At 40.6% G+C, this 17,848-nt stretch overlaps 1 protein-coding gene across 2 annotated transcripts; it reads left to right on the top strand.

Moving 5' to 3' along the window:
- Positions 1-15,226: 15,226 nt before the first annotated feature.
- kdm8 (lysine (K)-specific demethylase 8) lies at positions 15,227-17,789 on the top strand. 2 transcript variants are annotated; one of them, XM_067233573.1, is made up of 7 exons: positions 15,227-15,700; positions 15,793-15,965; positions 16,130-16,262; positions 16,355-16,405; positions 16,559-16,708; positions 16,805-16,897; positions 17,096-17,789. In XM_067233573.1, exons 1-7 carry the CDS (start codon positions 15,242-15,244, stop codon positions 17,258-17,260), a joined length of 1,224 nt encoding a protein of 407 aa, XP_067089674.1. In that variant the 5' UTR covers positions 15,227-15,241; the 3' UTR covers positions 17,261-17,789. The 2 variants fall into 2 exon arrangements, with proteins under 2 accessions (XP_067089674.1, XP_067089675.1); XM_067233574.1 differs by having other exon boundaries at positions 16,805-16,901; positions 17,100-17,789.
- The last annotated feature ends 59 nt before the right edge of the window (positions 17,790-17,848 follow it).

Raw genomic sequence — 17,848 nt, 5'->3', positions numbered from 1 at the left:
TAATGGATGAGGGGGTTTCATTACTATCACAATGGGACCAATCTTCCAGGTCCCTGTCCCCACTGTTGTCCCAGATAGACATGGAGATGGGTTTAGCACAATGCACTAGTCCACTTTACTATCACAGCTGAGATTCAAACATCTTATTATGTGACAACTCTTTCACAACCGTTTCATTCATGATCCATGTTGTGTGCTAATTTGTATATGTAAATTAGTATCAACGTGCATGCCCCCTGACTGACAAGAAAAATATTGAACATCATGATACGTACAAAAATTTTCTTTACTCTTTTAACCTAATATGCTGGGTAGTCTTCTTGGCTTCAGGTCCGTGTTCTCAAACTGTGGAGCATGACCCCTGAGGGGAAGGCGATAAGCTGCAGTACAGGGGAGGGTTGGGGTGCTGTAGATAAGGACATACACTAGGTACAGTGTGTTCGGACAGAAAAGAGCATCAGATTGTAATGGGGGGGGGGGGCAGACATGTTTTTCCACTTTCAAAGAGGTGTTTGTCTGAAAAACTTTGAGAAGCAGCTGCACTGATGTCTTGCAATGGCAGAAATATCAAATGATGTATATGCCATTTATGCAATGGAAATGTATTCTGTCAGTGGACTAGGGTGCTTCAATGTCTTACAACATTTCTGATGTGACTTTTGACATTTTTAAAATATGACGCCACCAGATCACATAAAAAGGGGTGTGTGTGCATGGCTCATTTGAGCTAAAGTCCGCTAAATTATTCTCCCGGAGATTAGAATATATGTTTCTCAATGGACTGGACTAGATGTAGCTCTGCCAAAGCATCTTGTAACCCGGGTAAGTGTGAGTGATGACCACTGTAACCCGGATCCTTGGTACATCTCATAGGCTTTGCCCCAGCCACTACCCTTACTGTTTAGTGCTGGCACTTGGAGCTGGTGTCCCACTTCCAACACAGTCATACCTTATATCGCTTAGTGCCACATTTCAAGTGGCACAAAGAACTTCAGTTTTTCATTTTCATTTTTTCTTCAGTGTTGGTTTGCACAGCACCTCAGCATAACAAGACAAGCTCTAATTGAGTAGGGGGCTTATTACATGATGTGGAAAATCGCTTCTTCAACTGTTATTGAGAGCAGGAGCTTGACTATGATTTCTATTCATGACTTAGCTCGGTCGTCTTTGTGAATGATTTGTCTCTGCGTAGCCAAGTTGGCTTTGTCTGTGTTAAAGTTGGGTAAACAGTTTTTACTTCAAATGACAGTAAAGTCCCTTTCAAGAGACAAGTACATTATGTGATAGAGACAGATGGATTGTCTCACAACATTTGCACACTGCCCTGTTCACTTCAGACTAGACCCACACTACTCATCTGCCCTCAGAGGATGTGACTCCTGCAGCAAAGCACTTCTAATTTGAAAAAGAATAGTGGGGAAAAAAAAGGTTTCAATGATCCAGAAAATGTAATGCATCTGCCCCAGCCACTTTAATGGTAGTCCATCGACTTTGATATTAATGTGAAGATTAATTTGTCCATTTATGCATGCTGCTTTCCAGTTGAGAGCACAGAGACCCATTCTATGATATGGGTTAACACTCTTGTAGGAATCACCTGAGACCTACCGGACTTCTTCCACATGCTCCACATCCTCTCACTCCATTGATGTGCCGGGGTAATATCTGGTCATGTGGGGGTGTAATGATATACTATACCAGTGGGGATCATTCATGTTTGAAAAATGGCTGATATAAATCATGGCTCGACATTCAATAAATGTAATACATCTAAGTCTAAGGTGGTTTGATGGGTAATAACAACTAAATTAAGACTTAAGACCAAATTTGCCTTACTTATTAACTTTTACATAAAATCTATTTCACATTCCACATTTTGAACTGACATAAAAAATGACAGACGCTTAACAGTGAGTTCATAGAATCTAACGGTAGTTAAACAATCATATTAAATCAAATACAGCAATGATCAATGGCCATTATCAAATGTGGTCTTAGGTTTGTCACTAAAACGAGAACTTTGAAAGTAGAAATGCATGTGAAGTCAGTTTCTTGAGTGGGACTACACAGTATATTGTAAGACTAGATACATATGTGAGAAGATAACACAAATCACTTCCTATAAATGAACATTTAGAAGCTGAGTGACATGCAATGTGAACACTAACAGCTCCCAAATCTCAATGGGAGTGATGTTCACGATCTTCGGAAAGATGTCACCACTCCAGGTATGGCAGGGAGTGTACAGAGGCTGAAGTTCCTCAGACAACAAGACTGCAGGCCACTAATGGTGCTCTGGGAAAATGGGACATCTTGCCAGGGTTTCGACTCCAAACACATAAACAGTCCTGGAAGCCCCAGCAGCTTCAGGCCCAGGCAACATATTGCTTCAATTACAGCAAGCCTCACGCACCAGGGTCCCCCATGACGCATCCACCGGTGTTCTGGAGTGTGCCTGGGGAAACAGCATGTTGCTCTGGAGCGCTGGGGCCAACCTATACCCATTCTAATCTGTATTCCATTTGAACTCAAAGACATCTCTTTTTAGCCCCGCTTTCATTTCAAATTCGGTTCAGACCGGGTGTCTATAGCCACCAATTCATGTGATTGGCACCCACTCTCTGAATTTAAAACAAAATCAATTCTCCGACAGCATCCCTGAGCACATCAGTCTGAGTGAGACGCCACATCCCCCACCCACTCATTTCAGCTTCACAGGAGTAGCATGGTTTTAGATGAATCCCTTGGCATATCTACCCATATTGGCTCAGTGGATGGTGTCTGCCTGCTCCTTTAATTGGCAGCATCATGTAATGCACAACATGTTAGGTACCAGCAGCATTGGGAATCACTGTGTTAATTGAAGGCCGCAGTTGAACGATTGACTAATTGATCAAGGCCTTTACAGAGGTAGATAATTCATAGCAGCATCGCCGGGCAGGGAGGAACCTTGTCACTGATGATTCATGTGTCTCTTGGAGGAGATAAGGTCTCTCTGGGCTCTTTTGTTCAGCGGTCCTGGTGTGAAGGGGATTGTATCATCAGCACCTCCGCCCAACCCCTCAGTTCTCCCTCTAAATCTGAATTAAAAAGGTGAGCCCAGTGTTGATAGGTTGCCACAAATGATACAGTGTTGGATGTCTGTACACTCCCCTGGATGAAGGCTGGGCTCCCTGTACACCTACAAGAAGCAGGGAAGATGTATCGCTGTGCTTTAATGAAGTCATGAAGGGACCCGACGACACAGAGGAAATGTCTCAGTCACACAGGTAGGGCAGTAATCATGCCCTTGTGTACGTGATGGCAAATGAAAAGTGTGACAACATTGTGAAGCCTGAGAGAGGGGAGGAGAGGCTCAGCTCCTCTATAGATTAAGTGAGCCAACTTCCCTCTTAAGGCTACCACAGATATCAAGGGAGATTTCTTTTGATGCATCTACATTCAAATAAGAGAACCAATAGAGATGCTGTGTATGGTTTGGGTGTTTGTAAGTGGCTAAGCAGCTCACAAAAAGTTCCTTTCCAAGTATAGTGTTGACAGGCATTCAGAAAGACCTAACCTCTTCAGACCCTGTGTTCCTTGCAGTGCTGTGTGGAGTGTAATGTGTCACTATACAGGGGCTTTGGGATATTGGGTTTGGTTGTGGAAGGGATGAGTCATGTTCCAGTAGTAATTATATCATTGCAGTGAGGTTATTAACAGTAGCATGCTGTATGCATGAAGAGTAAACTCTGTGATCAAAATGTTTCATCTTTTTGTCCAACATTAATTATTTTTTATTGCACATTCCTTTGTGATGGTCTTCTTTTAATTCCCTTGTCTTTATAGTAGAAATCGTTTGTCTTTGATAAGATTATCTGACATCTCAGCAACAGAATGGAGTCATGTTTCTTTTAAAGATGGGCTGTCACAATGTTTTAAAGACAGTGACTGGGAGCGCATATGAGATGGGTACTACATAATCTTGTGATAAGGAACTCCTCAAGTCATGTTTTCTAAATAAAATGGATGTTTGTTCTCCCTTTCTCTGTTGTCTGAAAGAAGAGACATTGAAGGCATTGAAAAATAGCTTGAAGGGTATGACTTGAATAATTTTCTTGATTTCACACAGTCTACTTTCAGCACTATATTAGCATTAATAAATCACACTGCGTCTATGTTTTACATAACCATCGACATTACCATTCACATCAGTGGATCATCTTTAAAAAATATTTAGTTTATGAGTGGAAAAGTTTGCAAACGTCACATGGGTTAAGTGAATTGCCAACTCTTCATCTTCCTACGATATAAAGGATTCATCTCAAAGTTTCAGGGATGGCAAATCTTTACGTGGGTTTGGAAATGTCTTCCATGCCCAGACATTGAGTCATGAGGTCTGCCTACTCACGTTTCAACATTTTGACAGAGTGAATCAAAAAGTATAGTAAAGTCCCCTGGGTATTTTTTCAATATTCAGTACATACCAAATCATGAATTGTTCAGTTATAAACTGTGATCAAAAACAGAACTATTTACATGCTTATAGATGCTTTATAAGGTCACACAAAAACAAACTAATAGTGAAAAACACTTGTTATATCAATAATGTTAAAATACAATCAACTGAACCTGAAACAAAGTGACAGCTGCACGCTGTGCCCAAGCCAGATATCCACAAAAGTTGCTGAAAGAAAATAATTAAATGGTTGGACTTTCATCTCAGAAGAACTATAAGAAGCTTATAGGCTAGTACGATCGTTCAGCCAGTTCAATTATGTGTTCTCGCCATCAGTAACACATTCTCTCATTTTGCACACTTTGAAACTGCAAAAGATTAATTGCACAATATGTTTTAAGTATTATAAGGGAAACATACTTTCATCTGTTTCTCTTCAGCCTCTTACAGTGTGCATATGGTTGTGCATAAATGGTCTACGGGGAGAGGAACATCAGTTGTTTTGTAATTTTGTCCTTGCAAAATTGTATAGAAGAACAATGCAATTCTGTATCAATTTCAAAGTTAGGCCTAAGTAAAACAATTTCATCATACCTGTTTTCAAGTTTCAAATGTTTCCAAGCTTATCACTGATGCAGTTCCATTGTTGAGATGGAATCATACATATACTCTTATACCATGGTCTGGCTGAATACTCAATTCTGATTGGCTCCAGGGGTGTCCATTATCGGGTGATAACGGACACCTACTACGTAATTGCAGCAAAACATAGTATATGAGCCTGTACAAAGTGTCTGAAATAAGTAACCATAACAACAGGGACGGAGTCAAAGCCTCCATTTACAAATTTGAAAGACTTTAACAAGCTAACTTGTATTTACAACAATGAGTGACTTGAATATTTATTTTAACCTATTTGAAAAATTTTACTTTTCTGAATCTACTATGTCAATGTCACGTAACCGCTCATCTCACATCCCATTCGCTATTCATCTCGCTAGTCAATCTACTTCAGACAGGCTGCGGCCAACACGACAGTAACCGCAACTTGACACATGGCCGATTATTTTCTTCTTAAAAATCTCGATTTTTAAGAAAACACAAACAGAAAACACACATACTCCCCCAAATATGCCAGAATGGCTGATACATGTATCAAAGAGTACATGAGAATAAATTAAATGGACACATTAAACACAAGTTCTGGTGATCGCCGGTGAGGCAGACGTCTTGTAGGCGAAGCGGACGCCTCAGTTGAGGCAGGAACGGCAGGTACACCAGACCCAGGGCCGACGCGTGGAGTCTCGAGGCGTTCCCACCACCGCAGGGCTCCCTCCAGCTTCCCATCGATCTTCGGGAAGAACCTGTACTGCAGCTGAAGGTGGCACTGCATCTGAGCCCGGCGGGTCCGGTGGAAGTTTTGGAAATCAGCCAGCATGGCGAAGGAGATGATGGAGCAGCACTCGCTGACGCCCTCCGCGTGGGCCCGTCCATCTTGCCCTCCACGTGCTTCTGGCTCTCCTTCGATTTGCACATCGTGTCGTTTCTTCTTATTTTCCTCTCTAACTTGAACTAAAACTAGAAAACTCCCTAGGCACAACGAGCGGAATCAACACTTGTGTTACCGTAACTGTGAACAAAAAAACTAAACCAGCACGGAGCTAGCAACGGCTAACGCCAACCGACTGCACCCGACAACAGCCCATCGACGTAGCGTAGCTAGCAGAGCCACGACAGGCCCCAACGAGAACAAATAAAATAATTAAATCCATCCCATCGCTGTCACCAATGTAGCCGAGCGTTTTAGACATTAGCTGAATTAAGATCTGGGTTGCAAAACAAGGACAAGGGACAATCAATACCTGGACCTAGACGGCACCGCACGTCTCCCTTTATTCTTCTCTCACTCTCTCAACCTTCAGAACCACAACCCCCCCCCCCCCCCTGTCACAATAAAAGCCCACAAGAAAATACCTTACATTGTCATAACATTGCCCTCCTTCTGTTTTTTGGTGTAGAATTGACCGAACTATAAAATTACGAAAATACTAGACTACAGTACTATGACGCTTGCATGGCTCCCGCCAAGGCAGTCTCACGGGCGATCCGCACTCGCTCAAATTACAAAGACTTTCACAATCTAAAAAAAAAAATCCGAGATGGCAGTTCCACTCGAAATTGCTTTCTCAACCTCAAGCCCAATGTTTGGTAATTTGGGGGTTGGCATTTTTCACTCATAATCCAAGCTCCAATTTGCGTGCTAGAACGTCTCTATCACGTTGTATCCATGCGTCGTTGCTAACGTGTGCTGACGTAGTGACGTAGGCTAGCACTAAGTACCCTTCCTTGACAGAAAGCACTTTTTGGCACAAAAACCCAATTTCTACTTAAACCATGCAACGGAACGTAAATAAAAATACAATGAACTCAATCGCTACCAAGACAAACTTTTGACACCTAGGTTGTCTATGTAGTCCAAATATTGACTGAGGCTTAGAGGGGCAAAAATAAATAATAAATATTTATGTGAGAGAACAAAGGTTGAGCCTTTGCCGAAGGCAAAGCACACCCAAATAGTTTGCATAGTCTGCATAGAATGCATAGTCTTCATAAGTGTCTATAACTATGCTTATCCTGCATTATGACTGTATTGTAATTCATTACGATTACATGTATAATGCGTAATGCATATGGACTTTATATAAAGTGTAAGCAAGATGCCTGCTGATTTTTTAATAATCAAAGTAATTTTCACCCAAATATTTGTGGGCATTTTTCAGTAATTGCATAACCTGTTGTTTAAGTTTTTTAGTCAGATGGAAAAACACGATAACAAATTACCCTATTATTATTCAGAACATATGTAACTGTTAATTTCAAGTGGTTTTCTTCAGTCAGAAAGATTTTAAGGACTACTTTTCACAACACGTTCCCTTTTTCTAGGTCTTCCCCTCAGAACTCTTTCTGGCGAGAAAGACTATGAAAATGAGAAATGAATTTCTCTCTCCACTTATTCTTTTTACTGATTTTTTTTTTTTTACATGCATTTATGCAAATTGTATTCATTTTGCAGATGTTCAATAATAATCTAGTGGCATGACAGGTGTATGGTAATGATTTATTGTAATGGCAATGAAATGGATGCAAATTATCTCCATAAAGCCGAAAAGTGCAGTCAAACAGGCTTAAGTGAGCAGAGTGGCAATGAAGAGTAGGCTCTTTGCTAAGCGGGTATAGAGTAGAAATCATCAAGCCACTCCTTACATCTCCTAAATCAATAGCAAGTGATGGCCAACACTTGGCGGGTTCTCCAAAACTCAGAATGGTGGAAGTGCACCACACACTGTTAGAAGTAATAGTAAGACTAGTGTGACATAGTGCATCCTGTTCTCTCACCTCTGATTTGCCTTGGCAGTGTTGGTGGCACAAACAGAGGCAGGTCACAGGTGCCAGATAAATTATCAATTTCCTGCTTCAACAGAACCAGTGAGTACTCACCCACCCACGTGCAGCCAGACAACTGTATGCATGTATTCACACCGGGCATTCAATTTTACATTCGATTGTACAGCACTAGATCAGAGAATAAACTCCTCTTCACAAACTAAGATGACTGCTGACCTAGTTTGAGCCTGGGCCTGTGTGTCCCAAGGTTGCACGCCCACACATAAGAAAGGTTTATTTGACAAAAAGCTATTTTAACTCAGGTGTCTACAAGTACTTTGTATACCACTACATATGTTCTGGTTGAGGTGTTTTGTAGTGTTTTCTCTGTTGAAGCCAATGTGTAGTCAAAGCATTTTGTCAGATTTTGTAAAAGAGCCTTCATTCCCTGTGTCTTTCATTATCAGTTCATTTGTCTTTGCTTATATAAATTGAAACTATTTATGTGGATAATTACATGAAATGCTTTGGTGTCATTCCGACTAACAGGAATATGTGCAATATGTGAAACACTATACAACAATAGGTTTGTAAGGTGAGGTGTAAACAACAATAGGTTTGGAAAAGGATACATGTGACGAGAGACACATTCTGTAGGTACAACAGCAGTTTAAACATTTTGTTTTTAATGATTGATATTGAATAAGTAGTGGTTTGCTGCCACACTACTGCCCTCTACTGGTGAAGTGACACAATAACAAAGGGGAAATAGAACCACTGTTACTTGGTCACCTCTTCATCCAAAAACGAGAACAGGGAGGGCATCTGTATGTCATTATATCCTAAAACAGAATATTAGATTATGTATCCAGTCTTTGACACCCTTCTATATTACCATTGTCTAATTTGGAACACACACATTTGGAACATGCGAATATTCTCATACAGCATGAGAGAAACAATCAAAAAATATATAATCCAGCAGTGTGAATTTGGGGCTTTCACTGTGTTTTCCCATCAAAACATGTTTAGCGGGCACCTATGAAAGTCTGTGATCTATGAATATCATGGTAAGGAATGTTATTTTATTTTCACTACTGTCACCCCACAAATTTTCTTCACCATTCCTGTCTCACTAGAAACCGAAAGGAATTCACATTTTAAGAAGTGTCTTCTCTTTATCTCAAATGCTTCAGCTATTACTATATGTGTGAGTAACATCAAAGCATCTTTAAGCATGCCCACCTCTCACAGTCCCTTGAGGATATCTCCCACTGATAGAATGAGTAGGAGAATCCTGCCTCAACCACCATTCCTCTCCTATCAGGCCTGGCTAGCCAAGTGAGTCTTTATTGTCAAGAGTTTGATACCCACTTCTTCCCACACAAGCATCCGCCTGAAAAACAGGTTGTCAGTGAGAGAAATATATAAAATATCACTGTTAGAAAAAAAAGAAAACTTGTTTCTTTATTTCACAACTGTGGCACACGACAGGTGCAGGGAGAGGCAGAACACACACACACACACACTCCGGAGTGACCAACTGAGACATTTGATTCTGTGTTATTCCCATCCTGTTGTTCTTTCATCCCAGGTCCCCAGCTCAAGTGCTCACCCGATGGCTTGGTCAGGAACATGGGCAGGAGAGTTCTGTTATGTATGTTTTTAGAGTGGGGCTATTTTTGGAGGAGGAAACCTATGTGAGCATGGAGAGAACATGCAAACTTCATACAGAAAATCCCAGCATAGCACCAATAGGCCCTGTGCAGATATTGAACCCAGGACCTTCTTCCTGTGAAGTGGCAGTGCAAGGCACTGTGCCACCTTTCTTGCTTCTAAAGATAGTTTTACATGATGTATGGGCCCTATTTTTGGGGGCAAGGGCATTGAACACACTGTGTCTGTCTATGTGTCCTCTAGTGACTTTTACGTCTCTCACTTTTTTTTCTTCATGCCCTCACGTGATGTATCATGATTCAAACCAGTGAATGAGGTTGGCGAGAAACGTGGGACACTATCTCCCTCTGTCTATTTGGAAACAGCTGTTTTAGCTCTAATTAACGGGAAGTAGCAGGTGTCACCTTAGTCCCAACTGTGGGGGCACACCTGGTTGAATTAATTTGATCCAAAGTGGTTTCGACGGAGTGCCTGCACTCTGGCGTTTCACATTAGGCCATGGGAACTGAGCACCTGCCTGGAGTGAGCAGGCAATAGCACTACACTACAGTGTGGAGACATGCCAAGCTGAAGGGGCCGTGTCTCCTGAATGACCCCAGGGAGGGTTCAGTCATCTCTGCCTCTTGAGTTGCAGTAACATCTGTAAACGAGCGAGCCTCTGATTCAGACCTGTGGTCACGCTGAGAGAAGGACTGGGTGTACCCAAGATAATTGGCTGTGTTAAAAAGCCACCCTGAGGCTGTAAATGCTGCTTGTTCCAGGTCTCCTCCTGATTTCACAGGACATTTAACTTTACACCTCTCGTTTGTTACATCTTTAGAGTGTGTCAATTGCCAGTATCCATGGAACTAAGCAACTCTTAACCTCAAGTAGCTTTGTGAATGCATAAATTGCCTTTCCTTTGAGACATGGCCAAAAGTTTTATGTGTGTGTGTATATATATATATATATATATATATGTATACCAAGGTCCAGTGCACATCTTGATAAAACCCCCAAAAGTCAAACTAGAGACTTATTGTGGCTATATTCTGTTGTCACTTGGACAACCTTATTGACACAAAGTTTGACATTAACATCATCCAGGTATGCAACCAATTTGACTGGGTACTGACTGAGGTAACACTACTCTCTGTTGCAGTTTCTTTGTACCACAACAATACATTAATTTCATGAGTCAACAGGCTAAGACGGGCAGTGTGTGTGGAACTAAACAGGGGCTAATTGGATTCTGATCCAAGCAACACAACTGCAGGGTTGATTCAGTCATTTTTTCAGGAACACCTGGAGCGAAAGGGGGGTGATTACATCCCTACGATGGTGCCTTGGTGGTTCAGTGTAGCAAGCCCCGGGGAACGTTCTGTTGACAGTCACGCTCCATGCTGCCCTGATGCCTGGGCTGGGGCTTGGCATCCCTCACGTCACCAGCGCTTAATGCTGCCACCGCTACTGCTGGTGCAGAAGGGGGACAAGCCTAACATTGAAGGGATTAACCCAAAGGGATTCCAGAGACTTTAATAATTCCAGTCTCTGTGGTAGCTAACACAAGAAAGTAACCATACAAAGTAAACAGACAATAAAAAATGGGGTGGATCATGTAGAGCTGGAGCATGGACATCATGGAAGACATCATCTTTGACTGTTGTCAGATCTGTATGATGTCCAAACCACAAACAAGCAGTTAAGTGTTCTGTATCAAACACGTCCTCCTCACCATTACACATGAAGTGCAGCCTACAATACATGATTGAAATGGCAGATATTTTTTATGCTGTACCTTAAGCACAGGGTTGTGCAAATGTTGTATATCTATTGTGTTTGGAGGTTAATTATTTATGACATGTTGATCCAGAATAGATAAGAAGTGTAAATTGTATGTGAGTGACACCAGCTAACGAGTCCCTGCGTAGAGCAGACAAGGAGATCTCCCTGCCCTGCTGTGTGATCCAGGGAAAGGTTGCCATCCCCTCCCAAAGAGGACTGGCGAGGAAAGCCAGCAGGTGATGATGTCAGTGTTGACAGCCCAGGGAGAAGCAGCATAGCTGGGCCTCTGACCTTCAGTGTACCCCTGTACCCCCAGCACCCTCCCCCACACACACACACACTGAGTGAGACACATCTGAATAATACATTGTTTTATGCTACAGGGACCACCCCTACCTCCACCAGACCCCGAGATAGAAAACACGGCAGCAACATCACAGTATGAGCCATGTCTCCCACAGCACCCTCTGCAGAAACACAATATACACCCAGTTGGTGAGGCTAGGACCCAGAATCTTCATGTTACACTCCTGTACGGAAAACACAGCTATGACACATTGTGACATGTTGATGGAAAATGATGTAGTCTTGTTTGTTCTGTCAATATGTAAAATAAATTATTGCTTTAAATTAATTCACAACAAACCTGTAAAGCAAAGCAATGTTCCAAACTAATATAAAAGAGGTGGTTCCAGCATTATGGGGGGGAAATCTCCTTCGGCTAGAGTGAGTAAAAAATAGAAAAAGCTGCCAAAATTCAGCTGTTTGGATAGGCAGAGTGAACAAAAATCCATGAAAAATGTGACAGTCCCTTGGGGTTTCTTGAAGAGCAGGCAGTCTTGTTTCCATGTACTTTACACATGAGAACAGCCCCATGGTTTGCATAAGGATTATTTGAATTCCATGGGGTGTTTGACTGTTGTATAAGTCTGTATATTATTTCCTGGTGTGTGACATGTGATTCTTATCATTTTTATTCTGGTTTCCCAAAAAATCTGCATTACATTAAATTAATATGATTGTTTTAGCTTTAGGATTACTTTCTCACAGATTAACACATTTATAAATTCTTAACTATGAATAATTCCCTGTTTTGTCAATGCCTACTATCAACAGAAGTAATGTTTTGAATACGTTTAAAATTGTATGGGATCATTCTCTATCAACATGGAGCAGACTTCCATCTGTAATGTCAAAGTGAAAGGTTTGTATACAGTCTCCTCCAGAATTATTGGCACCCCTAGCAAAGATGAGTAAAAAGTGGGAAGAATAACCAACAAAAATCACCTTTTTTTTATTCAAATTTATGTCATGTTGGAAAAAATTAGAACAATCCAACCGTCAATTGAAGTAGATTTTTTTAAAGACAAAAAAACCTGTTTATCAAGAAAAAACATTTGTTTGTGAAACCATGTGTGCAACCATCATCCAGGTCCTCCCTTGTGCACTCTGTTCTTCAGTACATCTCACAGGTTTTCAATGGGGTTTAGATCAGGGGACTGAGATGGCTGTTTTTGTGTTGAGTTACCCCTTTTTGTATGAATTTGGACGTGTTTAGGATCATTGTCCTGCTAAAAGGTCCAGCAACAACCTAGTTTTATATTTTCCTTCAATGGACAGCCATTTCAGATTTAAAATGTCCTAGTATGTCATTGATTTCATGATGCTGTGACGCTTTTAAAACTCACTGACCCTTAAATGGTAGGTTTTCTAGGTTGTTCTAATTATATCAATTGTGAAAATTAAATCAATTTCAAATAAGAAAATACAGCTACTGTATTACATTTACATTTAGCCATTTATCCAGAGCGACTTACAGTAAGTACAGGGACATTCTCCCTGAGGCAAGTAGGGTGAAGTAGCCTGGTCCTAACCAGACTCTCGTACATTTGATGTATGCATTTGTACAGAGAGTCTGGCCTCGCTCCATTGACTTCTTTGTAGGCGGGTACTCTGTTGAAGTTTAAAACTATTGGATCTGCCCAGAGCCACTTTGATCTGCTATAACCAATTGCTAGCGTTCGCCTTAGCCAATTCCTTCACCACTTCTGTAACAGAGTTAGCTGCCGTAGCTGGAAAATCAAACTTTTCCCGAACCCCCGTGGGGAGGAGGGCCACAACATCATGGCCACCAACAAAACTCAGCAAAACTTGTTCTTGCTCCGGCTTTAGCTGTTGGATATTCGGCAGCGTTGCCACAACGGACCGAATGGCTTTGCTCGCATCTTTTTCCGCCGCCATTACGGAACTACAACACAAACTAGCGCACAACATCAACGTCATCGTTTTCAGCCACTCCCTCTGTTCGCTGATTCGCCGGTAGAAAATCAACCTGAAAAATCTGACTTACGTACCTCATGGCCAGACCTATGTACAGAAGCAAAAATAAAATTGAGCGGAAGTACGTAGGAGGGCAGAGCCAGGCTAAGGGTGAAGTGCCTTGCCCAAGGACACAACATTATAAATCAGTGTTTAGTATACAAACAACAAAAAACATACAATAGCCAGGACAAAAACGTATCAATTTTGTAATTTACTGAATAAATTGTTTCCACCCAATATCTTTCTGATTTTCAGAACTGTCCAACTACAAACATCCAAAATAACCATTGCAGAAAGACACTGATAAAGCGATCCAATGAGCGTATAAAACTGGGAGATCAGATGGTGAGTTGCAGACTGTGGAAGAAGCCATGTGTTGGCAACATTCATAACAGGGTCGATGGATTGTGAAAAACATTAATGTATTTCTAAATAGGGGGTAGGCCTATGCCATATAACAATGTATTATAATCAGATTACCACCAAGTGTAGAATGTAGGTTGAAGAGCTTTCCTGTGCTAAATTGCTATATTATTATATTATTATTAAATAGTGAGAATACAACTGATTATCAGAATATTACAGAGTTGCTCTTTCTAAAGGTACAATATCCAACAGACCGTTTAAAAGCAAAGGTACACCATTGGCTTTCGGCACCCTCACACAAGAGTAGAAAATAGAATAGAATACTTTTATACTCATTGTTCACACTTCGATTGTTGCTGTCCATTAGTTAGTAGCCTACCCTCTGCTGGAGATAGAAGTCATTGCAGCTTTCTTGTCTGGTAGGCTGGGTATATTCTATTTAAAGTTTATATTGTGCGAAAAAATGTTTGTACGAATATGTTTATGTCTTTCCTACAGGTTAAAAGCTAAATCGAGCATGCGTTTTCTCTGATCGTTCTGATAACATGCGGAACATACGTCATATATGAAGTTTCTGAACGAACCGTTTTAAATGTAACACTGGTGAAAGGCGTTGCACTGCGGCGAATTGGACACTTTTCAGTCAGGCAAGTGAGCAATTAGGCAACATCAAGAAACCCGTCTTAAACTTATTGCTGGCTACAGTGAATTCTAATAAATACTTAACGCCAGTATGTAGCTTTTCCGATGTTTTTAAAGTGTAGGCCTAGTTCATTAATGAATTATTAGCGAGCTGACTATTAAACGAACACTTACCCGGTGTTGTATCGAAATCTGTGACCTATCAAAAACTGACCAAGGGGTCTTTGTTCTGATGGCTCGCCATACTCAGCAAATATTCGAGCCCTAACCCTAACATTGGAAAACAATTAAAACTGCGACGGTGGTCACAGTTTTTGATAGGTCACCGATGTCTGCACAACAATTGGTTTACTTAACTTCTAGTTAGAGCTTTTAGACTAGCCAGTTCGTCAGGTTTGTCGTTTTTGTGCAATCATTATAGCTCCTTCTGTGTTATAATACATGTTGGCCTCTCTCTGAACAAAATATCATCTGTTTCCTGCTAGTACAGAAAAACTGCAGATCTTCATACAATGTAGGCCTACTTAGTCGAGCCTAAAACTTGACTGTCTCACTGTCTGCACCTCCTTTTATGTGTCTACTGTATAATCACGTTATATATTTTCCACAGAACGTTTGTAGCTAACTAAAGATACTAAGCACACTTTGATGGCTGAGCTGAGGTCAACTATCATTTCTGCTTTGCCTCAAAGTGAAGCTGATTTTCCTCTGGAATTTAGTGACAAAGTGGAGTCCAGTGTTGTGGACTTGCTGAAGAGATCCAGACAGCAACTATACAGTGGAACTAAAGGCTCTCTCAGTGGACAAAATGCTCAGATCATTCTGGACTTTACATGGGAAAAGCTGAACACAGGAACCTGGCGTGATGTAGCTAAAGAGTGGAGGCATGTGTATTCATATGGCTGTTTGTTTAAAGTCGCATCCCTGTGCCTTGAGGATCCATGTCATACCATTATACAGGAGGCCATTAGGACCTGCGATATGGGCCTACTAATGGGATCAGCTATTCTGGACAATATTTTACAACGCTTTGTAAACATTTTACAAAATGAAGCAAGGAAGAGACACTTCATAGAGGAAGATCTAAGTAAACAGGTTATTACCAAGGTAAAATGTATTCCATGAATGCTAGTCCCATACATGTTTTACTCTGAGGACATAACATTTTTCTGAATATAAAGATTCTTTCTTTTCAACAGAAAATGAAGTCCGAATGCCTCTCCATGCCATTGGTCAAACCGACAATGGCCGTTCCAAGGAGACACTGTCCATCTTTAGAGAGTTTCAATACAAGTTACCTGCTTCCCCAAACACCTGTTGTACTAGAAGGGACTATAGATCACTGGCCAGCCTTCAAAGATCAACCTTGGAGGTATGTTTTTTACATGCACCTACTACTTCATAAGCCATTTAGGTCTTATGTAGATTAACCATCATAGAAGAATGTTGAGAGACATTTTAGCAGCATTATGAAACAAAGTTTAAGAGGATATTGGAGTACATACTCAAAATGTAACTTTGTGCTTTTCTACAAAGTATAGAGTACCTGCAAACAGTTGCCGGTTGTCGAACTGTACCTGTTGAAGTGGGCTCAAGATATACTGACGAGGAGTGGTCACAGAAACTTCTTACAGTCAATCAATTTATTGATCAATATATTCTTGTAAAAGTAAGTTAAAAACAAACGTAATGTAAAGGTAAATTAATTAAAGCTATAGGTACAATTCACTATTACTATCTCACTGTTTTATACTCTTGTAGGATGATGGTAAAGGATTGGGATATCTTGCTCAGCATCAGTTATTTGAGCAGGTTAGTGCTCAACACACCATCTATTTAATCTTACAGATAGGAGCATTAACCCATTGAGCAAGTTATTCCTCTGAATACACTAATATTGACTGGAGTCAAGTAAATAATGAATCAAACACTATAATTTCCTATGCTTTATGCACCCGCCTTGAGGTCCCGGAGTTAAAAAAAGACATCCGTATACCTGACTACTGTTCCCTTGGTGAGGGAGATGAAGATGACATCACCATAAATGCCTGGTTTGGGCCAGGGGGCACAGTGTCCCCCCTACACCAAGATCCACAACAGAATTTTTTGGCTCAGGTGACAACATTTGTATGTGAATATGGGGCCAGCAGTCTTTCACTCAGGACAAGGTGTGCATGGTGTGTTTATGACAAATTTACTTTTTGGGTTAAGGTGGTTGGAAGAAAGTACATACGTCTCTACTCACCAGAGCACACAGATAAGCTCTATCCTCACGTGTCACCGCTCCTGCACAACACCAGTCAGGCAAGTCAAAAATCTTAATTCATTTCAATAAACTAGCCACCAGTACTGTCACATAGTATACTAGTATCCTCTAAATGAAGCATAGATCTCATCTCTGAAGCAGAACTAGAGAAATATAGTTTTATACATATATTATACAAGACATATGTCATGCATCAACAATACTTTTGCAATAACAATCTACAATCTTTGTTGTAGGTAGACGTTGAGAATCCAGACATGAGGCAGTTTCCAGAGTTTTCCAAAACTCCCTATCTAGAGTGTATTCTGCAGCCTGGAGATGTCCTGTTCATACCGGTCAAGTACTGGCACTATGTGCGATCTCTGGAGCTTAGCTTCTCTGTGAGCTTCTGGTGGTCATGAACCAAAGCATGACAATACATTAACTTGAAAATCAACAAAAGGTGTTTATTGCTGCATTGTGAAGTATTTGATTTGATTTCAGAGGACTGTACAATGTGTTGTACACCGTACAATATGTGTACAATTAATTGTACACATAAAATGTCAATAAAAATATTATAAAATAGTTTTATGAATATCCTTTTACTTTTATATTGGTGATTTCCATAGAATATGTGAAGCTGTTACACAAGCACTGCGTCTGTATGAAAGAGCTTTAAACTGTATACAAATGTATTCCTGCATGTAAAATATTCAGAGTTGTTACCCATTTAATTTAATGGCGTATGCTTCATCAAATTAGCATATTTAATTATGTGTTTCCAAATTATCCCTGCAGATACTGTCTGAGATGATGGCTAATTTCCATAATTTATTCAAATAGGGAAAAGTTTTCTAATTTAACAACCTAATGAACCACAGGTACAAATGATGTAAACACAGCTTTACATTAAAACTGAAAATGAAATGGTTCACATAAGAATTAAAACCCTCTGAAAGTAATTTAACAAGATTTTGATAATCGAGTTCCATGAACTGACATTACAG

The sequence above is a fragment of the Osmerus mordax genome, chromosome 3 (genome assembly GCF_038355195.1).
Source record: "Osmerus mordax isolate fOsmMor3 chromosome 3, fOsmMor3.pri, whole genome shotgun sequence".
NCBI lineage: Eukaryota > Metazoa > Chordata > Actinopteri > Osmeriformes > Osmeridae > Osmerus > Osmerus mordax.
The sequence above is the reverse complement of the archived record's forward strand: the minus strand, read 5'-3'. Positions and strand labels throughout refer to the sequence as shown.